We start from the raw sequence: 25,510 nt of genomic DNA on the forward strand, positions 1-25,510 counted from the left end.
TATCACTGTGAGGCTGTGCAACCCCACATTTTACATTCATAAAGTGAACTCGTCATCCTTTTAAAACTTGGTATGGTGACTGGTGAAACACAGCAAGCCAGTTGTTATATCATGTGTTGAGGCAAATTGTCATTTTTTTTTAAAATTGGGCTCAGTGCAAGAAAAGAAAATATGCTCTGCATGCTACCTTTTTGAAAATCATGCAGGTCCTTAGTATCTGTGTTTTGTGGTGTGCTATAGCGCAGGTGTGTTACAAAGACCATGCACTGGTGTGCAACTGACAAAAAATGGCAATGCACTACAACTAATATATACAGTGCATTGGGATGTGAACTAGCCCTATAATTCTCACCTAAAAGGAGAAATCAAAAGATGTCTCTTTATAAGCCAAACTACATCATGTACTTCTATAAGAGCCCTTGCACACTGGGGCGGGGGCGGCGTCGGCGGTAAAACGCCGCTATTATTAGCGGCGTTTTACCGTCGGTATTCGGCCGCTAGCGGGGCGGTTTTACCCCCCGCTAGCGGCTGAGAAAGGGTTAAATACCACCGCAAAGCGCCTCTGCAGAGGCGCTTTGCCGGCGGTATAGCCGTGCCGTCCCATTGATTTCAATGGGCAGGAGCGGTAAAGGAGCAGTATACACTCCGCTCCTTCACCACTCCGAAGATGCTGCTCGCAGGACTTTTTTTACCGTCCTGCCAGCGCACCGCTCCAGTGTGAAAGCCCTCGGGGCTTTCACACTGGATACACAGCAGCGACACTTTCAGGTCGGTTTGCAGGCGCCATTATTAGCGCAATAGCGCCTGCAAACCGCCCCAGTGTGCAAGGGCTCTAAAACAAGTGTCACTAGGACTAGGTGCCTGACTTTGGTACTTAGCACTACCAACTAGTAGCAGTGGCACTATTAGCCAGAGAGGGTTTTTGGAACTAGCAGCAGCCATTGTGTAGGGTCTGCTCCCATGCAGGACTTTTACTTGGCGGAGAGATTCTCTGAGAAGGCTCAGATTTCCAGGCCTGAAGTCTTGCTCAGAAATCCCACAGGATTTGATATTACTTATTTTACTTGCACTCCAGGGACTACAAATGTGATTATTTTGACTAAAACTGTTAGATTCTCATCTTTTTCCATGGCAGGTGTAGAAAAAAAAAATCTTTACATTGCTAGTTCTAGGATTCTAAAAGAGCCGGGGACTGCAAAGCACTATTTGTGTACATTGTTTTAACCACTTCAGCTCCGGAAGGATTTACCCCCTTCCTGACCAGAGCACTTTTTGCAATACAGCACTGCGTCATTTTAACTGACAATTGCGCAGTCGTGAGATGTTGTACCCAAACAAAATTGACGTCCTTTTTTTTTGCCACAAATAGAGCTTTCTTTTGGTGGTATTTGATCACCTCTGCGTTTTTTTGTGTGCTATAAGCAAAAAAAGACCGACAATTTAGGGAAAAAAGGCAATATTTTTTACTATAATAAATATCCCATAAAAATATATAAAAAAACAAAATTCCTTCCTCAGTTTAGGCCGATATGTATTCTTCTACATATTTTTGTTAAAAAAAGAAAAGAAAAAAATCCTAATAAGCGTATATTGATTGGTATGTGCAAAAGTTATAGCGTCTACAAAATAGGGGATAGATTTATTGCATTTTTATTATAATTTTTTTTTTTTTTTTTTTATTAGTGATGGCAGCGATCTGCGATTTTTATCGTGACTGCGATCAAGGGTTTAAATGTGCTCCCTGGGTGGTGTTTCTAACTGTGGGGTGAATGCACTGACAGGGAGTAGAAAAAAAAATTGCTGTTCCTGATCACTAGGAACAGCAGATCTCTCTCTACTTCCCTGACAGAACGGGGATCTGTCTGTTTACATTGACAGATCCCGTTCTGTCAGGGAAGTTGAGAGAGATATACATTGACAGATCTCTGTTCTGGCTCTCTGAGGAGCGATCATGGGTGGCCAGCTGACATCGCAGCCGGCCACCCATGATCTCCAGTGTCGCGCCGCGGGCATGCACGTGCCCCTATAGCCCTTACAGCGGCCGTCATACAGCTTTGGCAATTCACGCAGAGGAGCCAACCTGCTGGTCGGCAAGTAGTTAAAGCGGATCTTTAGTCATTTTTTCATCTTTCCATCTAATAAATCTGCTGCCCTTGTTGTTTTAACTTTGGATAGTAAAACATTTTTTTTTTCTGCCAGTAAATACTTTATACCACCCACTTCCTGTTTATTGTCTGGTCATTAGCCTAGGCTTATGAGATCATGCATGGCTCTCTCTCTCACTTTCATGAGAGTTTACGAGGAGAGGGGGGGGTGAGTCATAAGAGGGCCAATGAGAGCTGCAGAGCTGAAGGTGTGCCTCTGTGTCTATGCAGATACAGGAAGTGAACAGGCAGCAGCTTCAGCTGCCCACAGTTAAAATTAGGGATGTCCCAATGCCACTTTTTTAACACCGAGTACAAGTACCGATACGTTTTTTCAAGTACTCGCTGATACCAATTACCAATACTTTTTTTTAATGTCATATGACAGTGGCACTAATGACGCATGGACTGTGTCAGTAGTTTTTATTTTATATTTTACAATTTTTATTTTTTTAATTTTTTTTTACAATGCTTTCTTTTTGGGGGGAGGGGGGAGTGGACGGTGTCTGTGTTTATTTTATTTTTTATTATTTTTACAATGTAACCTTTTCAATATATTTTTTTTTATTAGCCCTGTTGGGGGTGGCTTTGGTGAGATATTAGGGGTCTTAACAGATCCCTGACATCTCCCTTTTGAGACAGGAAAAGAGACTGGAGGATAGAGATTCCCCAGTCTCTGCAGCCTCAGCTGCACTGAAGATGAATGGACAAGAGACAGCGGCTCCTCTCCATTCATAAACTGAAGCATTGTAAACACAGTTTACGATGCTCAGTGACAGTTATGAATGAACAGTCAGTGATCACTAACACTGTGCATTTGGAAAAGGAAGGAGGTGGTATATGATATAGTTACCGGCTCCATCCTCCACTCTCCGGAGGAGCACGGAGGGTGACTGGAGGAGGATATGGAGGACAGTCAGGGGTGATCGGTGTGGTGCTGGGGAGGTGTTACAATCAGCGATCTCCCTGTATAGATTTAAATAAAGCAGCTGAAAGCCGTGGGAGGGAGAGGAGGAGAAGCGGCTGTCAGCTGCTTTATTGAAATGCATACAGGGAGATAGATGATTGTAACCCCAGCGCCACACCGATCACCCCTGACTGTTCAGATATCGGATTAAGCATTGGAGCATTTGCCCGAGTAAAAGTACTCTGCAAATGCTCGGTATCGGTGCAACCCTAGTTAAAATGGCTCCAGACAGACTTTGTGGAGGGAGATTTCTGCAGCATATTTGGCAAGTACAGAGTCACAGTATATATAAAATAATATGCAAAGTAGTTAGAGGGTAGCTTCAGAATGACAAAGATGTTTTTATTAAAAATTATGTGAGCAGACTGCAGCGCCTCGTTAACCAGTTTTACAATAATGACATAAGTAACATCAGTCAACATCTGCAGCATCATAAAACTCCCTAGTAGTGTTTTAATATCCCTCAGCCATCATTATTATAACCCCTCCCTATGAGCGCCAAAAGAAAAACTATGTACATCCTCTTTACTGTACCATAATATGCATGTCAATGGCCTACAAACATTCCACAGAACCAAAGTCTACCGTGAATAATGAATACTACTACCGAGAAGGAAATACTGTTCACACACTGCAATGGACCACAGCCATAACATTGCAAACATTTCACAAATGTATGAAAAGGGTAGAAAATCATTTCATTCAGATGTGTGGGACGTTTTTACTGACAATACTGAGATCCCATTTTTAGGGTGCTGAGTGGGTCTTTGGGTCTATTAAGAATATTAAGGATATTAAGAATCATGATATTTTGTCATGTTTGTGTACAATAACGCCTAATTCACACAATATGCTGTCACTGCAGAGACACACAGGAAACAATCATTACCTGTGTGTCCCATTAGCATTGCAACACAGCCTAGGGCTGCATCGCAGCATGCTGCAATAAAATGCAGGCATGCTGCATTTTATCGCAGCACATCATTCCGCAAATGAAGTGTACATTTTGTACACTTCAAATAAAGTCAGTACAACACCATATGATTTGTGCACACTGCCCCCAACTGGAAGCTGGCAATGAAGAGTTGCTGGAGTAATTAATCTCACTGCACAGATGATGAGGCACCATTTCTTCCACTGACACCAATGATGGGGCACTATTTCTTCCACTGACACCAATGATGGGGCACTATTTCTTCCACTGACACCAACGATGGGGTACTATTCCCCCCCCCCCCCCCCCCTAATACCAAAGATGCATTGTTTACTCCCACTGATGCCAGGATCATTTCTACTCCCACTGGCCACAGTTAAGCCCCCCTAAAGTCTGAAGGGCAGCATGCTGGCCCTTTGGTTAGAAAGTTTGGAGACCGCTGATTTAGAGGCTTAAAAAAAAAAAAAAAAAAGTTAAATGTCCTTAAAAGTGCCATTTTTATTCCCTGTGTGCATGAGGCCTTTGTCTTACCTCAAACTGTAACTAAACAAGCTAAAATTGTCTTTATGCTTGCTAGTAAAGAAATGCCTAAGTATACGGATGGGCTCTGTTCTGTATACTGTAGACACCCCTTAACTACAAATAAAAACAAAACAAAAAAAACAAAAAAAACTTTAGCCTAGGTTTACATGAGTGCTGCTGCATAATCATGCGTTTGGAAGTGTGTTTTTACATATGTTTTTGAAGCATTTTTTTATGCTTCATGCATATTTTTTTAGTAGCAAGAGCTGACCGGCTGCTAAACACTAAACTGTTAAGAATGCATCAAAAAAGCATGCATATGTGTTTTTGTGGAATTTTCACGCACTTCCATTGAAGTCTACGTAGCCAGAAAGCACTATGCTGCACCAAAAGACGCACCTGCACCTTTTCAAAAATCGCACTGCACAATGTTTCCTTGCTGTCAATGGGCACCATAGAAAATCAAGCAATTTCCATCTTTGTGACTTGCAGTGCGACAGCAAACGGGAGAAATTGTGCTGGTGTGAATAGGGCCTTATACAGAAACAAGCAATGCAGCTTTTTTAACTACATTTTCTATAATATTGCACTCCTACTATACTGCATACAGTACACACTTTCCAGTCACCTCAACTGGCAGTATTGCTGGTCTTGGAAAAGATTCCAAAAGTGACCTCTAATAGATTTGAAACATTTAAAGTGAATTTCCAGCCTAACACTATGCTTAAAAATATTCCTTCCCCCCTCCTGCTATCTATCCTGCCAACCCTGCGTAAAAAAACATGTGTATACTTACCTATTTCTAGTCCACTTTGGTCACATGATCCTGTGTCAGTGAATGGCGACTGCAGGGGAGAAGAGGGTGAGCGCAGTAATAGCTGGGAATTTTGGGAGGCGCAACATCACTTAGAGGCTCCCATGTCCCGGCCAATGTTTCCGCTCCCTCCTCTCCCCCCGGCAACCACCGATCACTAACAGTGCGGCACGATCTGTGGGATCAAGTGACCAGACCGGTCTAGACTATATAATAGGTAGGTTTACACATTTTATTTATTTTTTTTTTTTACACAGGTTAGGCAGGATAGGTAGCAAGAAGGGGGAGGCTGGAATTTCACTTTAAGAGCAGATACCACCAGATACATGCATCTGGTTACCAGAAATCACTCCTCTATATAGCCTTTGAAAAAAAAATTCACTTTGTTATTGGGCCCAATTTCCTGACTTTAGGAGTAAGCTCCACCAACCACCATTCCTCTAACTGATAAAAGGCATTGTTTAACAATTTTGCCAGGATTGCTGTAAAGCTGGATTCACACTTTGGCAATATTGCAATGCATGGTAAAATGCGTATTCTATCAGATATTACCATAAAATACATGAAAAGCCCCCTAATGCACATACCCAGCACATCACAACAAGGCACATAGATATGATCAATCTGCACTCTGCAGTGTGCTGGAGAAAAAAAAAAATGCAGGTGCAATTAAAAGCCTGTTGTGGTACACTGTCAGCCTATTCAAAATAAAAGGGCCACCGCGTGTGTGCAGTCATGCAATGCAAAGCTCTGAATCCAGACTAAGTTTAGGAAACAATGAAAAATTGGCCTACATATAACTAAATTAAAGTCAGTGTGGTCATCCAATAATTATACTTACATGAGAGAGACAGTGAAATGGAAACGCTGTCTTAATCCTTTGAATGTAACGAAGGACTGTGGAGGAAAGCTTCTAGTGGTCATTTCACAATATGGCTTCTCAAACTCTCCCGGGGGACACTTGCACTTAAAACCACCAATAAGGAGGTTAATACAGGTGCCACCATTTTTGCAGATCCCTGGTACACACCGTCCAGAACGTGAACTCACATCACAGTGTTCCCCTATGAAAAAAGAACATAAAATAATGAAATATACTATTCCACAAACCTGTATCTTTACAAAGAATATATATATATATTTATTCTCTCTGGCCTATGCACTGGTGCTAATGGCTTATGATGGAGGTGTCAATATTCTTGGATACATAGGGACTAGGATAGAGGATCACAACATCAGTATACTGTATATAAAACACACATGGTGACCTCTCTTCTTGGAAGAATAAGCATCCACCACCACCATCAGTTTTACAGATTTTCCTTTGAAATAGCCAACTCTGGCATCAAATAAAGTTTACCTCTTACAAATATAAATATTAAGAGAACAGGAGGGAAGACCTGTACTTGTCTGCTTTACTTCCATGATATATGTGCAGACATGTCATCTACACGGGAGAAAAGCTTCATGGTAGGAGATCTATATTGTGTCTACATTAAGAGCAGCTGTTAGGAATATTCTATGATAAAAAGAAATGCTGGGCTAATGCAAGAGCCCTCCTAGTGTTTCACAAATTAGTGATCCCGAGCTGGAGACAAATTTGTCAAACACAATTAGACACGGGTTTTCAGTTTCCAATACAGTAGATACTCAATCCACCAACCTCTCAATGCTTGACACTGCTAGAGCCAACAATCACTCACTATATCTTTATATTGATTTCTAAATATGTACTTCCTGAAAAGGGAGCTCGAAATTTTCACATTATTGTCTGCGTTAGAACACAGTTAAGTCAGTTAAGTACTGTGTGTATATATTATATATATATATATATATATATATATATATATATATATATATATACATATACACACATATATAACACACACACACAGTATATTGCCAAAAGTATTGAGACGGCTGCCTTTACACACAAACTTTAATGGCATCCCAGTCTTAGTCCGTAGGATTCAATATTGAGTTGGCCCACCCTTTGCAGCTATAACAGCTTCAACTCTTCTGGGAAGGCTGTCCACAAGGTTTAGGAGTGTGTCTATAGGAATGTTTGACCATTCTTCCAGATTTGTGAGGTCAGGCACTGATGTTAGACGAGAAGGCCTGGCTCGCAGTCTCCACTCTAATTCATCCCAAAGGTGTTCTATCAGGTTGAGGTCAGGACTCTGTGCTGGCCAGTCAAGTTCTTCCACCCAGGGCCGGTGAAAGGATTTTTTTGTACTCAGGCAAAGGTGTGTCTTAGCACCCCCACCGCACAAGCAGCCTCAATGTCCCCGACCACTGCAAACTGTCCTCACTTGACAGGTTTTGTTTTTATTACAACCTTTAGAATCACTTGGTGTACACACAAAAGAGAACACACCTGTCCCCCACTGTACCACCCTGAACACCTTCCACCCCCCCCCCCCACACACACACATCTGTTCCCCACTTGACCCCCTGTTCCCCACTGCACCTCCTCTATACCTGTTCCCCACTGTACCCCCCCTCCCCCACCTATCTGTTTTTCACTGAACCACCTTGAATGTCTGACCCCCCCCCCTCCTGCAAACTTGTTCCCCACTGTACCTCCTACATTCCTGTTCCCTACTTTATCTCCCTGTACCCCTTTCATACCTGTTCCCCACTGTACCCTCCAGCTCTTCACTAAACCACCCTGAATGCCTATCCCCCCCTGTTCCCCACTGTACCCCCCATGCCTCCTACATACCTGTTCCCCACCGTGCCCCCCTGCTCCCAATTCCCCAAGAGTACCACCCTTAATGCCTGTTCCCCACATTTACACCCCCCCCCCACCCATTCCTCACTGTACCACTTTTAATGCCTGTCCTCCTACATACAGCACCCCTGTTCTTCACTGTAACCCCCTCCCCCTCCAAACCAAAACACACACAAAACACACCTTATCCCATCTGTACCTCCTACATACTTGTGTTCTCCACTGTGGCCCCCCCCCCCTTCCCCCCGCTCTACTGCTGTAGAACTATGTCCTCCTGCTACAGATTCCGATCATCAGGGTGGAAGTGGATAGAGGCAATGTCAGGGCAAGCAAGAACTTGCAGGTCTTCCGACGCACCCGCCCCATGGCCGTGGTACCCTCATGCCATACAGATAGCTTCTGGCTTCTCTTTATCCCAGCTCACTCCTCTCCAGCTAGCACTGCAGGCTGGGGATGGAGTTGACGGTGTCCCAGTGGGAGAGCGCTCTGTTCCTGCAGGGAGCCCCAGCACAGCCGGCGCTCAAACAATGCAGGACCCAGACAGAGCAGGAGGGAGGAGAGAGGGCAAAACACTTTGGGGAGAGGAAGGGGCAACAGCGGAAGGTAAATGGAGCCAGGGATGAAGGGCACGAATGGTGTACAATGCGCCGGGGTCTGTCTACACGTGATGTCCAGTGCACACCTGTGTATTTAACCCCCCTTAGCCTTGCGCCCTAAGGTGGCTGCCTGTGCTGCTTGTAGTGCCGCCCTGCCTCCACCCCAAACTCACTCATCCATGTCTTTATGGACCTTGCTTTGTGCACTGGTGCAGAAACAGAAAGGGGCCATCCCCAAACTGTTCCTACAAAGTTGGGAGCATGAAATTGTCCAAAATATCTTGGTATGCTGATGTATTAAGAGTCATCTTCACTGGAACTAAAGGGCCAAGCCCAACTCCTGAAAAACAACCCCACAATATTAGCCTCCCCTCCACCAAATGATTTGGACCAGTGCATAAGGCAAGGTCCATAAAGACATGGATGAGCGAGTTTGGGGTGGACGATCTTGACTGCCCTGCACCTCAATGCAATAGAACACTTTTGGGATGAATTAAAGCTGCGTTATTAGTTATGAGTAAAGGTTGCGAGCACTGAACTTATTCTCTCTGGAGAAGAGACGCTTGAGAGGGGATATGATTTCAATTTATAAACATTGTACTGGTGAACCCACAATAGGGATAAAACTTTTTCGCAGAAGGGAGTTTAACAAGACTCATGGCCACTCATTACAATTAGAAGAAAAGAGGTTTAACCTTAAACTACGTAGAGGGTTCTTTACTGTAAGAGCAGCAAAGATGTGGAATTCCCTTCCACAGGCGGTGGTCTCAGCGGGGAGCATTGATAGTTTCAAAAAACTATTAGATAAGCACCTGAATGACCACAACATACAGGGATATATAATGTAATACTGACATATAATCACACACACAGGTTGGACTTGTGTCTTTTTTCAACCTCACCTACTATGCAACTATGTGCCAGACCTTCTGCAATTTGAGCCATGCAAAATTTATGACTCAAATCACACAGACATTGCATGTGATGTGCACAAGAATGTGGTGCGATTCCTGTGCGAATCACATGCAGTGTTTTGCATTCACACTTTTCTCCTGTGTTTTTACCTTGTAAGAAAAAAAATTAAAAAATAAAAAAAACGAAAGAAAAAAATGTTTTCCCTTTATACCGTTGGACTCCTCACACCACTGCATTACAGGTTCAGTGCGTTTTGAAAAGTCCTGCACTCTGCATCTTTGATGCAGTTTTGAAAACTGCACCAAAAACACAGCTTCCCATTTAAATTAATAGAAATCGCTGTAAACGTGCAGGCAACCCAAAAATGCACCTGAAATGCACAGGAAACACATCAAACACAGCAAGATCACGCTAAAAACGCATATGTGTTTTTACTCCAATTTTGCTACAGAGTAGCGTGAAAGGGACCTTAGACCCTTTTCACATGAGTGTCTCTGCTAAGTAGAATCCACTTGCTCAGCGGGGGATCTCTCTGCTGAGGAGACGGATTACAGGGCCGTGTTCACTCTGCTATACAGAGCAAACACAGACACAGTCTCACTCTCCTCTATGGGGCAATCCGATTAAAAAGGACTGCCTGCCCGTTTCCATCCGATCCACTGGACAGAAGGGAACTAGGACCGCCATCCATCTGTGTTTGGTGGATAGGATCTGATCGGAAGGCGGTGGGTGACGGCAGAGGTGTCCGCTGGCATTCACCGCTCCATAGAAGACACTGGAGGGTCTAATCAGGTCCACCTGAAAAAAAAAAAAAAAACTGACAGGCAGACCTGATCGGAGAGTCCGTGTGAAAGGGGCCCAAGTGCTTTATCATTTCATGCCCTGTTACTACTACAAGATGTTCCTGAGAATATAAAAAGTGATTTCAAAATAAGCAAAAAAAAGTTTTGTATACAACTGTACAGGTTACCACCATGTACAGTAGATGTTTCTATAGGTTATAAAAATGTTTAAATGCACTAACAGAGATTAGATTGTGTGTGTGTATAATATATATATATATATATATATATATATATATATATATATATATATATACACACATATACATATACATACACACACACACACATTATAACGTCTGTGAATATGAATATAGTACTTTGCCATCATTTGTTGGTGCCCTCTAATGAGAAGGTATTTGCAATTACCTGTGTTTAGCGTCTTCCTATGTCAGACATTAGCCCATTCAATGACTATAATGGAAGCTCAGTGGGGAAAGGAGCAATGCCAGACAGTTGGGGCTCCTTTCATGGTAGAATACAAGTCATTAGAGCACATGGCTCACAAAAGCAGTTCAGCTAGAAAATGACTTATGTATTTGATGAGCAGTGACTAATTTCTTTACTAGAAGATGTCCCTGGGCAAATTCAAAGGAATAAAGAAGGATGATTGGTCAAGATGTCATCTTTACAAAGCGAAGGAAGGAAAACAAAAGCGCTCACTATAGTAACACTTTATCGGTCTCAGAGCAGAGCGCTCAGGTATCTCCCATTCCTCATACCTCCTGCCTCGAGCAGTTTAAATTTAGCACACTGATGAATTGTGGGAAGTAGCCGTCACTGACACCTTTGTGTTGTGATGTTGCTGGGACAGAGTACAAATAAGGATTTATGTCTGCCATATAAAAGCCTTGTCACTGGGTAACTCCGCAATCTCTGGCAGAGGAACATTGTCCCTTAAGTCACAAAAAAAAAAAAAGTGATCCAACAGGTGAGAAGTACACCACAAGTAAATATCCTCAGGTAATGTCTCTGCTGTAAGCAGACACACAGTTTAAATTACTACATATCAAACCACAAATTGCTGACATCCAAAGAGTGCCAGTGTAATTTTAAATCGGATATACCACACATAATTATCTTTGCACCATATAAAAGTTTAGTAAATAAAACAATAAAAAAAATGTAAACTTAGTATACAGTATAGTATATTATTATGTCAACTTTTTCCTGTTTACTGCTCACGGCCTAAACGTCAGCATAGCTCCTGCCGAGTATTTCTTACATCAGAAGGTCACTTGCATTGAGAGAGCTGTTGTGTCTCAGAAGGTCTCCTACTTCATTATATGTGACTCAGCAGCTTTTCTCTTTGAACTTGCATGTACTATGCATGTTATTAATTATGGGTTGCCACGGCAGTATACAGTCAACAGCTCCTACATGGAAGCTGTTTAATCTCATGAGTCTAGGAGAAGATGACTAGATGCCAACATAGAATCGTCAGGAAAAGAAGGCTGTGGGGACACTCATAAGGACAGATGGAGATGGCACGTTGGTGGCCCATAGCAATCTTCAAAACGATTGCTATGTAGGTGAATAACTTAGGAAGCCATTTACACTAAGGACATACTGTCCTTTTCAGTGACAGCTCTTTTTCTTAAAAAGTACCTGAACTCCATGTAAACATTCTCATATCAAAAGGTCCTGCCAATCAGTAGACACCACCTGCTTAGTCTTACTTTAGCTGAAAACCATCTACACTCATCTTGGATTTGTTATTGAGACTCGATTTTCCCTCACTTCATACCATATCTTCCATTTCACTTTCCGATGACAACACCTCATTGGCCAGTGAACGCACGCTCAATAAACGGGTATTGTAGTTAGTGGAGATTGGCCATGAGGTCAGGGACAGTCCGGGTCCCATTACAAAGTAAAACTAAATCACAGAGGGCCAAAGAAGCTTTTCTGGCTAATAAAGGTAACAGAAAGCATGTTGTGGCATTTGCTCTAAGCAAGGAATTTTAAGTTTAATGCCCTGTACACACGACCGGTTTTGCCGTCGGAATAAACGCAGAAGGTTTCTCCGACGGAATTCCGCTCAAGCTGTCTTGCATACACACGGTCACACCACAGTCCGACCGTCCAGAACGAGGTGACGTACAACACATACGACGGGACAAGAAAAAGGAAGTTCAATAGCCAGTAGCCAATAGCTTCTGTCTCGTACTTGCTTCAGAGCATGCGTCATTTTTGGTACATCGGAACAGCATACAGACGAGCGTGTTTCCCGATATTAATTAGTTCCATCGGAAAAATTTAGAACATTTTCTCTATCCAAGTCCGTCTGAATTTTCGATGGAAAAAGTCAGATGGGGCATACACACAATCAGAATATACGATGAAAAGCTCCCATCGGACTTTGTTGGAAATTCTGCTCGTGTGTACGCTACTTAACGGTTTAAAATAGGGTACATGTTCACTTTAAAAGAGACGTATGGGTTTTTTTTTTAGTACCCTTATTTACCTGGGTGGAGGCAGCATCTGTCCCCCCCGGGCCTTTACAACTGAGAACCGAGCGATCGAACACCGCAGATCACTCAGTTCTCACTGCTCCGTGAGAAGAGACTGGTGAATGTCAGTTAGAGGCTCTCTGCCCCCCCCCCCCCATGTGCTCACTGGAGCGCTGGGCTGTGGAGGGGGTGGGAGCAGGCGGCTCAGCGACTCGCTGAGAAGCTGAGCCGGGTGCCAGTCCAGGGATCTGGGAAGATACCAAGTCTACGTCAGCAGGGAGCAGACTTCAGCCTGTCTGCTAAAAACGGGTCAAAGGAGAGCAAAACGAACTGCACTCCTGTGATCCACAGAAGTACAGCCAAACAAGTTTGGCTATACTTCTCCTTTAACCACTTCAATACCGAGCACTTAGACACCTTCCCGCCCAGGCCAATTTTCAGCTTTCAGCACTGTCGCAATTTGAATGACAATTGCGCGGTCATGCTACACTGTACCCAAACAAATTTTTTAACAGTTTGTGCCCACAAATAGAGCTTTCTTTTGGTGGTATTTGATCACCTCTGCGTTTATTTTTTGCGCAACAAATAAAAAAAGACCGAAAATTTCGAAAAAAAAACAAGTTTTTCTTTGTCTGTTAAAATTTTTTGTAAATGAGTACGTTTTCTCCTTCAATGACGGGCACTGATATGGCTGCACTGACGGGCACTGATGAGGTGGCACTGATAGGTGGCACTGGTATGCGGCACTGATGGGCACTCATAGGTGGCACCAATGGGCACTCATAGGCGGCACTGATGGGCACTCATAGGTGGCATTGATTGGTACATATGGGTGGCACTGACAGGTGGCACCGATGGGTAATGACAGGTGGCACTGATAAAACATATTGGGGGCATTGCTGGGCAGATCTGGAACATAATGGTGCCAGTGCCCATTTGTGGGCACTGATTGGCACAGATTGGGCACATGTGGATGGCCATGGGGTACATACCTGGCCATCCACATGTTGCCCCTTCGCTGGTGGTCCTAGTGGCGATCCCTGGTGGTCCAGTGTGGTGATCTGAGGGGGGGCTGTGCTGATAAACAATCAGCGTAGACCCCCCCTGTCAGGAGAACCGCCGATCGGCTCTCCTCTACTCGCGTCTTTCAGACGCGAGTGAGGAAAAGCCGATCAACGGCTCTTCCCATTGACAGCCTGATCAGCCGTGATTGGACACGGCTAATCACGTGATAACGAGCCTCCGCTGGAGGCTCTTTACCAAGATCAGTGGAGCGGTGTGTCAGGCTGACACACTGCTCCACCGATCGCTGCGATGGGGGCCCCCGGGGGCGTGCGGCGGCATGTTATCCTGCTGGACGTCATATGATGCCCAGTCAGGATAACGGAACCACTTCCCGGACGTCAATCCGCTATAGGGCGGGCGGGAAGTGGTTAAACAGGGTGGATAAAATTTGATGATTTTTTTTTTTTTTTTAATTATTTTATTTTTTTTGTTAATGTTTTGGAGTAAAAATCTACCTAAAGATAGTTTTATATTAAAGATACATTATTAATTTTGTTTATTCGGCATGAACTGGAGCTTAGTTATGCAGCATGAGGCTGTATATTCTGCAATATTTACATTTTTGGTAAACTCATTCAATGAACCCAAAGCTCTGTAAGCTGAGAGAACATGCACGGCATTGATGCAGTCACACAATTTCACACTATCAGCAAGAATGGGTCCTTACATTTAAAGAGCACCTGTCATTTCAGATCTATCATGGCAGCGCCTGTTAGCGGGCATCCACTCACCTGCTGCAGCCACGTCCCTCACCTTGTTGCGCCACTGCCATCCCATTAAGGTGAATGTCGGCGAGTCAACAGCAGGTCAGAGGTGGAGCTGCTGCGGGACAGAGATGACAGTTGCTCTTTGAAAATTATGATTTAAATCAAATCCACCCTGCCTTTATAAGTGCCAATTCTGTAACTCAAAGCAACCAAGCAGAATCCTTATAGTTAGACTTAAGTCAATTGAGACTACAGTCAGAATTTAGACAGCAGTCTAAATTCTGACTGTAGCTCTACTCTTGTAGGAGCCGCAGGAATACTGTCCAGGTCTTCCCCACAAGCTTTGCCCCGCAGCCGGGCACACAGGCTCATCCACACATTTCTCCAATGACCAGTCTAGGAGAGTTGGTTTTTTGATTTTTGGAGAACTTGGATAGGGTTGAGGTAATTAAGTGGGGATATTCCAAAAGAAATAACCCAGGGACTATTTAAAAGTTGAGGACTAAGTATTCTTTCCATAAATGGTCTGTGACAGGTCCAGAGGCGAGCGGCTATTATTAGCTTAGATTTTTTTTTACGCTATGGAGCCTCCTTCCTTTGGTTTTGACTTCCCCATAATTTGCTGTGACCTGTGTAAAGGGAATCTGACCGTAAAACAGTGATTGGTGATTGTTTGGAGATACTGTGGTCCTCTAGTCTACTTGGTTCATAATTTCACCATTTTATCGATCTGGTGAGTCCATTTTGGTGAGAGCAGTGAAGGATTCAAACAGTGGTGGAGCACTTGATCCACTTACAAGCAGAAACGTTATTTTATAAATTGAATATTTTGTGATTTTTATATTTGTTGTTTCTCTTTATAAGTATTATTTTTAGCACTTTAATGATATTGCACAATACGGTTGTTTGCACTGCACTTTAATACGCACTAGCACTTTTATATATTTTTGCACTGATGTTACCACACATGTGATATATATATATAGGTTTTGATTATTCACTATTTTTTTGGGTTAAAATGTGCGGACTAACGTCACTCATGACTATTGTTTTTTATCGTTTCCTACAATAATCAGAGTAGCAGCTGTCCATTTGAGTACATTTCTGTGGTGCTGTTATTTGAGACACATTCTTTCCAGAAAAGCTGCAAAAAACTCGGTGATTGCAACTAACAGTAAACTTTAGCTTTGAAGTAGTAGTAGTACCTTTAAATGCCTTCCTTTATAGCCACAAGAACAGAGTCCTATTTACAGAGAACTAGGTGGACTAAGCTATTCAGAACACCAACCGGTGTCCCTTTTAAACAGACCCACAGCTGACTCTTTAGCACCAGACAGGTGGCAGCAGCCCAAAAGTCCCCAAGATCTCTCAGAAATGTCTGTACTCACAAGGCCTAAAGACAGCTGGATGCCTCCTTCCAACTTCCAGCGATCTTCATTGGACAGCCTCTCAGTCAGCTCTCTCTCTAGTTTCAGGGTCGCAGCATCCAGGCCCTCAGGTCACCCACCCGAGGCCTCGCAAATGCAGACATGTGACAGCAATGCCCGGCCTGGAGGGCAGCAAGCCCTTTTAGGATGGACTGATCCCCTCCATGAAAAGACAAAAAGCCCAGCGTGCCCAAAGAACATATACAGACTCCCATCATGCCTTCAGATCCTGCCTCTATGGGATTGGCCAGGGCTGCCTCAACATTCATGCCACCATCTGCATAATTCCACACCTATGATCCAGAAGCTTTTCAAGCTCTCTGGAGACAGAGGGGACTATCAAACTGGCAGCAGCTGAGCAGACCTGACTAAAAGAATGCAGCTACACTGATTACAGTAAGCAAACTAAATTTACCTAACAATTACAGCCACATTGGGTACACTGAGGCAACTAAATTGACTTATCAAAGCACAGCTTCACAAAATACAGTGAGCCAGCACTAAACCTATCTGGTTTAATCCTAGAACCTATCTAGGAGGGTGATACATATACAATAAGTGTCACAGGACACCAAAAGTGTTAAAAGGTGTGAGGCGTTACTGTTGATTGTTGGGAATATCTTCCTGTAGCATATAGCCTGTTCTTTACCCTAACGCCGTGTACACATGACCGGACTTTACGGCATACTTGGTTCGGCGGACCGGAGTCCGTCGGACAATTCGATCGTGTGTGGGCTTCAGCTGACTTTTTTTTCCCCCCAAAGTTTGATGGACCTAGAAATGAAACATGATTCAAATGTCCGACGGACAAAAACCAACGCTTGTTTTAGTCCGGTCATCACGTACGAATCTGTCGGACTTTGGTTGATCATGTGTAGGCAAGTCCGTTCATTTGGAAAGTCCATCGCAAAGTCCGTCGAAAAGTCCGCAGGACAAAGTCTGCCGTAAAGTCCGCTCGTGTGTACGCGGCATTAGTCTACTTTCACACCGACGGTAAAGTGGTGCTATTTTTAGCGCCACTTTACCGTTGTTTTAGCGGCGCTATTCGGCCGCTAGTGGGGCGGTTTTAACCCCTACTAGAGGCCAAAAAAGGGTTAAAACCGTTTTGCCGCCGGGCTTACAGCGCTGCCCCATTGTTTCAATGGGAAGGGGCGCTTTAGGAGCGGTGAATACACCGCTCCTATAGTGCTGCAAAGATGCGGCTTGCAGAACTTTGACCGTCCTGTAAGCACACCGCTCCAGTGTGAAAGCCCACGGGGTTTCACACTGGAGACACAGGAAAGGCTCTTTACAGGCGCTATACATGCGCCATTTTTAGCGCTGTAGCGCCTGTAAAGTGCCTTAGTGTGAAAGTAGCCTTAGTAATCAAGTTTTGCTGAAATAGCAGTGGTGGAAGAGCTGTTACAATGTCCATGATTGAGCTTTACCTCTCCTAGGGCATGTACTGAAAGCCAAGATTGGGCAACTATTGTTAGTACAAAAGATTTTATTCTTTTAGCCCAGGTTCACACTGCGTGCGGGAATGAAATCGTGCAAGTTCAGCTGAACTCGCACAATTTCATTCCCGCATGTCAGTCCCAACTTCGGGGGGCGATTTCAGAGACATCTGTGCGGGTAGTACAAAAACTACTTTTGGGAATCGGGGCAGCGCTGCAAAAGCGCCATTGTACCGATTCGGATGCTGCCACTGTCAAATCGCATGCCAAATTGCATCAATGTAAACCAGGGCTTAATGATGGATATTTTGGAGACCTTAAAAGATGCAAGTCATGAAGCTGAATAATGGCATAACCATAGCTAAAGTTTTCTGGTCATGGTGTTCAGAAATGCTTACTTCACACATCTGAAAAATGTGACATTAATTTTAGGTACAAAAAAAGAAGTCTGATGACCCTGTAGTCTTGTTACAGAAAAATGCATGTTGCAGATCAGTTTACTCAGTGTTGGTAACACAAGACTGCCAAGATAGGATAACTTTCAACATGTATAAATTACTAATAATTGCAGTGGGCCAGGTAAGGACCTTCAAAGTATTGGAAGGAGGAATGGTGACATTAGGCTATGATTATCCCCTAGAGGAAATGGATCAGATATTTTTTAATGTTTGGCTATGAGCTGAGAATTATGAACTGAACTCTGTCTCGGTCATGTTCCGTCATCAGTCCTTAGTGAGCCTTATCATAAGGATGACAGATTGTAACATTTTGCAGTGCCATATTTCCAAAATGTTGCCTGTTGACAGAGTAAATGAAATAGAGGGAGTCCCGAGACAGACTCTGCATTCCATCCAGCATTACCACACCAACCAGAATGATTGAACTTCAGCTTCATTCACCGGATGAACAATGGCTCACATTAACATGCACCGAGTGGCTGCAGCTCACAGTTACAGATAACAACTGTTACAGCCTTCTGAACAGAGGCCTGAAAGGCATGGGTAAAACAATTTTTAATTAATAAAAGAAACAGACGGTCCTGACAGGTGTTCTTGCCCAATTAGGAGATTTTTTTTTTTTTTTAAAGAGGGATCTACTAGCGATATAATAATTACAATTCAAAAAATAAAAATAAAACATATTGTTCAGCAAATAATGCAAATCAAAATGAAATAAACATATGCAACTCAATAAATACATTTCACTAATCTCACTTCAGTCAACTGAAAGCGGATTGGTTGGGTTATCGCACTGTCTACGTCTTCATTATTCTGTGATCAGTTTTCACCTAGATACTGGGAGATGCTGCTGACTTATTATTTTGGTGACAGAAGAAATTACTCTGGCATTTTCAGTAAGAGCAAAGAGTGCAAGCACTTCAAGTAGAACTATAGTCAAAACTTTTTTTCCCCCCCCATTTTGGATAGAGTAAGGGAGGGTTATAACCCTGGTCAGATTTTTTTTCACCATCTGTGTCCCATTGCGGAGATTTCTCTTCACTTCCTGTCCCATAACCAAACAGGAAGTGAGAGGAAATACCTGCAAAGAGAATTTCTTGGAGACCCCCCCAGTTCACCAGAACTAGTGTCCTAATTGGATGATTTCCCCTCTATTACTTTTCTGGGGACAACCCAAAATTTGAGATTTTCTTTTACTTTCATTTTCAATGATAATGGTAAACAGGACGAATAGAAAATGTGGACACAGACAGCAATAAAAACTCACAGGTGTTCCAATTCATCTCCACTCTATCCAAAGCTAAAGAAGAAGGCTTTGCTTTTACAGTATACTTTAAAGTGATTGTAAAGTCTTGTTTAAAAAATAAAAACAAACATGTTATACTTACCTCCTCTGTGCAGTTGGTTTTGCACAGAGCAGCCTGGATCCTCCTCTTCTCAGGTCCCTCTTTGCTGCTCCTGGCCCCTCCCGCCTATTGAGTGCCCCCACAATCAGCAGGTTCCTATGGGGGTACTGAAGCCAAGTCACAGCTCCACATGTCCATTCACACACAGACCCCTGACCCGGCTCGCCCCCTCTCTCCCCTGATTGGCTGACTGACTCCGATTGACAGCCGCGGGAGCCAATGGCGCTGCTGCTGTGTCGTAGCCAATCAGGAGGAGTGTCCCGGACGGCTTAGACATTCAGGGACATCCCTAGAGAGAAATTAGGCTCAGGTAAGTATTAGGGGTGTGCTGGGGTGGGCTGGTACACACAAGTTTTTTTTTATCTTAATGCATAGGATGCATTAGTATAAAAAAACGTTCTGCCTTTACAACTCCTTTAAAGCGGTAGTATAGTCAATTTTTTAACTTTTACCTACAGGTAAGCCTAGAATATGGCTTACCTGTAGGTAAAAAGAATATCTCCTAAACCTTTACGATTTAGGAGATATTCCCCTCGCAATCAGCCGCTGACTCTCAGGGATTCTCGGCTGAAAGTCCAGCAGACCCTGGACCTTGCCGGAAAGATGACTCCCGCGCGCATGCGTGGGAGTGACAACATTGCGGCTCCGGCCACTCACAGCGGCGGAGCCACGATACCCGGAAGACACGCCGAGGGAAAAATGTCAGCTCCCTCGGCGTGGATTGGGTGAGATACCAGCACCTCATTCTAAGGGAAGTATTTCATAATGAGCTAGTATGCGGTGCATACTAGCTCATTATGCCTTTTCCCTTACAGGTGTAGAAAAAAAAAAAAAAAGTCAGCGGGTTTACTACTGCTTTAATTCATTTCAGTTAAAGTATAACTAAAGATAAAACTTTTTTTTTAGTTTTGGATAAGAATGTAGAGGGATTAGAGTACCTGATGGTTTTTATTGCCGTCTGTGCCCTCCCTTAACCAACTGTATTTTTTGGATGTACAATGTACGTCCAAAGAGTGAACCCCCTAATCACAAGATGATGGCTGTAGCAGTAGCGATCAGCCTGTGTTGGTTTTGTTCAGCCAGTGACCAGCTTCAAAGTGAAAGTGGCTTCCATAGCTGCCGACCACTTTCACACAATAAGCAATACGGTGCCCTTCTCCTCCCGTGGTTCCCGGGTTGTGCTGCACTCCCTGGAGCCCGGGAATACATCCGCCAGCTTGGGGGGAGAGACTACAGTTAGACTGAGGCAAATCCATGCCTCCATCACATATTCAAACAGTGAAACCAGAAGTGATGTCAATTCTGGTTTCAGATGCACCATTTCCTGGCTAGCATAGCCAGGGGACACTTCTAACCAAGCTGATCTGTTCTTGGTTAGATGGTGTGAAGGGCAGGGGAGACATTGGGGTCCCATAAAGAGTACCTGTCACCTGCCTAATGCTATCACACAGGGGTTTATTAACCCATTGTGATAGCAATCAAGTATATATAAATATTAAAGAAAAAAAAAGTAATAAAAAAATAATATAAATAATAAAAAATTATATTATATATACACATATACATATATACACACACACACATACATACACACACACACACACACTTCTAGCACAAGCTACTAGCCAACTCTAAACTGATGAGCTGTAAAGGTTTTGGGGAATTTTTGGACAGCATAGTCTTTGGCGATATTGCGGGCGCACACAATTTTAAGACATGGAATGGTTGGTATCTATTTACTTGATGCAACCTCATCTTTTATATTTTAACCAAAAATAGGTATTATATGGTGTGGTTTTGCACTAAAATTAATTGTATTATATTTTTTCCTGAAAATTTGCGTTTAATAAGCAGTTGTGCAAATATCATGTGAAACAAAAGTTTGCAACCATCACCTTTTTATTCTACAGGGCCTCTGCGTTCAGAAAATATATAATGTTTTGGGGGTTTAATTCATTTTATTGCCAAAAATTAAGATTTTTACACGTATGCGAAAAATTTAAAAAATTGCTCTGGAGCCGAACTGGTTAAGGAGATTCACCCTCTCTATTTGTCCCGATTCCCATCATAAAATCTATTCTCTTTATGCAACTTTACTGAACAAACTTGGAAACAGGCATTTTAGACCAAACATTTATAAATTTACAGAGAAATATTATATACTTTATTAATGACATAGAGAAAGTAATGTGTAGAGCAGTGTTTCTCAACTCCAGTCCTCAAGGCGCCCCAACAGGTCATGTTTTCAGGCTTACCATTATTTTGCACAGGTGATTTGATCACTTTTACTGCCTTAGTAATTACCACAGTCGTTTCATCTGAGGGAAATCCTGAAAACATGACCTGTTGGGGCGCCTTGAGGACTGGAGTTGAGAAACACTGGTGTAGAGTATACATTGACATACCTGTGTATTCTTCATTGCACTCACAAGAATATCCACCTTCTCTACTTCGACACAATCCGTTCTTCCCACAAGGGTTGGAGTAACAGAGATCAATCTCTGTTTCACAATAGTCCCCGGTAAATCCAGGTGGGCAACGGCAGCGTAAACCATTGATTGGGTGAATAGGTCGAAAAAGCACTGTATTGGAACTTATGAAAGGGGCAGAGCTATCAAACTTTAGCACCGATACACATTTCATGTAATTCTCACAAGGTTCCCTGAGACATATATTATCATCAAATGGCAGGACACGCTGGGTGGAAATCATGGTGAGCAAGGTCCTGTTCAGATAAATCTGTTCCTGTAAATCCTCGGAATGGAAGAACTTGTTGCGGACTCCTCCAGGTAGTAGGGCAGAGAATGTCACATTCAGGATGTTGGAACTTACATCGGTATCATTCTGAATATTAAAGACAAAAATGCCCTCCTTGGCAGTGGACAGCACAGTTGCCACCCCTTCCACAAATAGTGATAGGAGCGGAGACAGAAACTTCTCCTGGGACATATTTTCCAGGCGGACGGTGATGCTATTGGTGAGCATGTCATCTGTGATGATTGTAACACGTAGAGTGCAGTGAGCAGTAACGGTATGAACACCATCTGGGGAGTGAAGAAAAAATAAATATGAGTATATCATAAATACTTCAGGGTATATGACAATGGTATGCCAACCACATTACTTTCCTCTATACTCAAAAATCAGGCATTATTTTTAACCCCCCCCCCCCCCCCCCAGATACACAATAAACATGCATTTTATTTCTTCTGTTTCTTCTGTACATATTATACAATCAACTATTTTTTTTCAAGTAATAAAAAATGGGTCATTAAAATTAAGAAAAGGGCACAAGTGTAAAATACAAGCCTAAAACAAAATTGTTAGTGCTCATTAGAGTTGTATGCCAATCTACTGTAGTGATTTTATAGCTGTATTTACGGTAGTTATTCACCTTAAAAAATATATATAAAGCCAAAACTTTTTTTTTTACTTTTTTCTCCTTGTATTCTGACAGCGGAGAGACTTCCCTGTCAGACTAGACTGATCAGTGCTGCAGGCTATAGCCTGCAACACTGATCGAGAGGTGGTTTTCCAACAGGGCGATTGTACAGTAGTCGATTGGACAGTGCCCATACTTGGATCAAAATTCGATCCATCTATGGGCAGCTTAAGGCAAAGTTAAAACTACCATCTTTTTTTTTTTTTATGCCATCTGCAAGGAGATTTCCTTGCAGGAAAATTAGTGTAAATCTGCATAACGGAGACACAAACAACAATAAAAAACAGTGGCCCCTTGTCACACTATCAAGATCTAAAAAGGCCTTTAATTGTATCCTGTCAAACGGGAGGTGCTGAAAGAAAAGTATGGCCAAAGCTTTTTTTTGCCTATACTTTTCTGGGTCACAGGGTTGTACTTATTTCTGCACTCCTGGGACCCAGATTCAGCCAACTAAAGTGGATTTCACAGGGACAGGTTGGAATCCACCAAGATGCCACTATCACTATTGCCTTTTTGACTCCATTGTAAAATAGTTGTATTTTGTATACCGTCTAATTGAAGTTCCTAGTAATACGGCTAACTACAAATTCATCCGCAGTGTGAGTACATCCAGAACAAAATTTGCACATGTCACGTTTGCTTATGAAGCCTTTTTTGTGCTAATATATCCTATTGTATATGTGATCTCAATGAATCTCCTAAAAAAAAAAAAAAATTTTTGGAAAAATAAAAAAAAAATAAAAGGCTAGATGTTTTGCAGGCATTACCATCAGAGAAGTTGCCCCTTTTTTAATGTCAGAAGTTAAAGACATATTGTAGGCACCTTACAAGCCATTGAGGTTGTATTTTTACATCAAGCTGCCCTACGTGTACCAGAATCATGATGGTTTTTTGTACAAATGTTGTCTCCTTTTTCATGAGATCATTTTGGCAAGAACCACTATTAGGATGGGCTTTGGAGGCTTCTTTATATGCAGTGCTGCTCACCAAATGTACAAAAGAGGGATAATTTTATGTCTCCTGAGCTATAAAGAACCTTCTTATTTTTCACCTTCCTCTATACAGTATACCGGTACTTGAGGAATTTACCAACATTCATTCATACATGGACACAACAGATAAGTGAAATAAGGAAGTTATCACAATTTGTACATTTGAGGCTTGGTACTGCTCCAGGAGGTTTTATTTTTTTAAACCAAAAACAGTCCTGCTGCCCATATAAAAGCATACATACTTCTTCTACCCTTAGCCCCCAAAATAAAATATCAATACAAGAAAAACAAATAGAAATGTTATAAATCACAGCAAACTAGCAAAACATGTAATGTGTTCCAAATCCAAAAAATTAAAAATAGAATAATCCACGATATGGCAAGACCAAGATCCATATTTTGGCCTTAATACGTGTAATTTACAACACTAGACATAGATTTTCAATATAGCCCTGAATACAAACGCTGCATCTGTATAAATGCTGTAAATATACAATACAAAAACAAAAAGAGCCAAAGTGTTTACCCATTTCATATGTATATTTAGTTATGTCTATGACACGACAATACACTAGTATAAAAGTTGCCAATACTAAAACAAGAACGAATGTCAAGTAGGTTATCTTTAGGTTATATTCTCAGGATTCCACATCAAAAGTGAAGTGACAAATGGCAAAGCTCTCTTTAATCCTAGAAAATAAAAAATGAAATGTTCTGGTGTCTCTAAACAGGCTGCTGCTACACAACCCCTTAGTACGAGAAACATGTTATGACTAAATAGACCCCACAGCAGAATTCCACACTTCAGATATACACACCACAAAGGGCACCTCCAATAAGAGAAACTAACCCACTATGTTTAGCCTTACAACTCAAGGCCAGAGGACTTTACAACGGATTTTAAGCAGCTGTTTTTACTTTTAAAAGTAAAATTATATATCTGGTGAAGAATTCACAGACATAAAGCAGAATACATACATGAATTCATGCAATTTTAATGAAGAATTATTTGAGACTATCTAAAGTGTTACTAAACCCAGGACCCTGAATTCACAATATCTGGTCTCCCACAGTGCACAGAACATGGAAATGCAATTATTTTAGTAGACATAAACCGCTAAATATTTTTTCTCATCAGCAGTATATAGCAGTCTTCTCATTTATATTCCTGTGGGGTAAAGCTGGTAGGAGGAGTTTTCATTCTGCTCTTACTGTCCTATAAAACTTTAGGACCCCTGACTCTCTGTCTGGACAGTGCTGATTGGCCCTGTGCTGATCACATTCACTCTCCCAAGGAAAAAAAAAAAAAAAAAAAAAAAACTCTCTAGCAATACACACCAAACTGAGCATGTGCAGCCTGACTCCTTCCATTTATAATAGTCAGAGGAGTTGGAGACACTGGAAGAAGGTGAAGACAGGATCAAACAGCCTTTTTACACAATGCGGAGAATTAACCCCCTCAGGTTCCACAGTGAGTATAACAAGCATGCTTTACTGCATATATAGACTGATTTTACTGTTGAGGGTTTAGTATTACTTTAAAGTTAAATTAACACAGTGCTGAAACTAAATAAAGCTTAGTACAAAGGGAATTCACCAGGCAGCAAAGCTCAGAAGGTGCATATATGAAAGATTTATATACAATTTTGTAGCAAT

The 25,510-nt window shown here is 42.4% G+C and overlaps 1 protein-coding gene across 4 annotated transcripts in view; it reads right to left on the bottom strand.

Annotated features, from left to right (window-relative positions):
• Positions 1-25,510, bottom strand: part of CELSR1 (cadherin EGF LAG seven-pass G-type receptor 1) — a 254,144-nt gene that overhangs the window by 140,771 nt on the left and 87,863 nt on the right. For all 4 annotated transcript variants that reach the window (XM_073619707.1, XM_073619705.1, XM_073619704.1 and 1 more), the window contains exons 2-3: positions 21,826-22,464; positions 6,223-6,445 (exon numbers count right to left, since the gene is read on the bottom strand). In XM_073619707.1, the coding sequence (XP_073475808.1) occupies positions 6,223-6,445; positions 21,826-22,464 (862 nt within the window). The remainder of the gene's footprint in view (positions 1-6,222; positions 6,446-21,825; positions 22,465-25,510) is intronic.

The sequence above is a fragment of the Aquarana catesbeiana genome, linkage group LG03 (genome assembly GCF_042186555.1).
Source record: "Aquarana catesbeiana isolate 2022-GZ linkage group LG03, ASM4218655v1, whole genome shotgun sequence".
NCBI classification, from domain to species: Eukaryota; Metazoa; Chordata; class Amphibia; order Anura; family Ranidae; genus Aquarana; species Aquarana catesbeiana.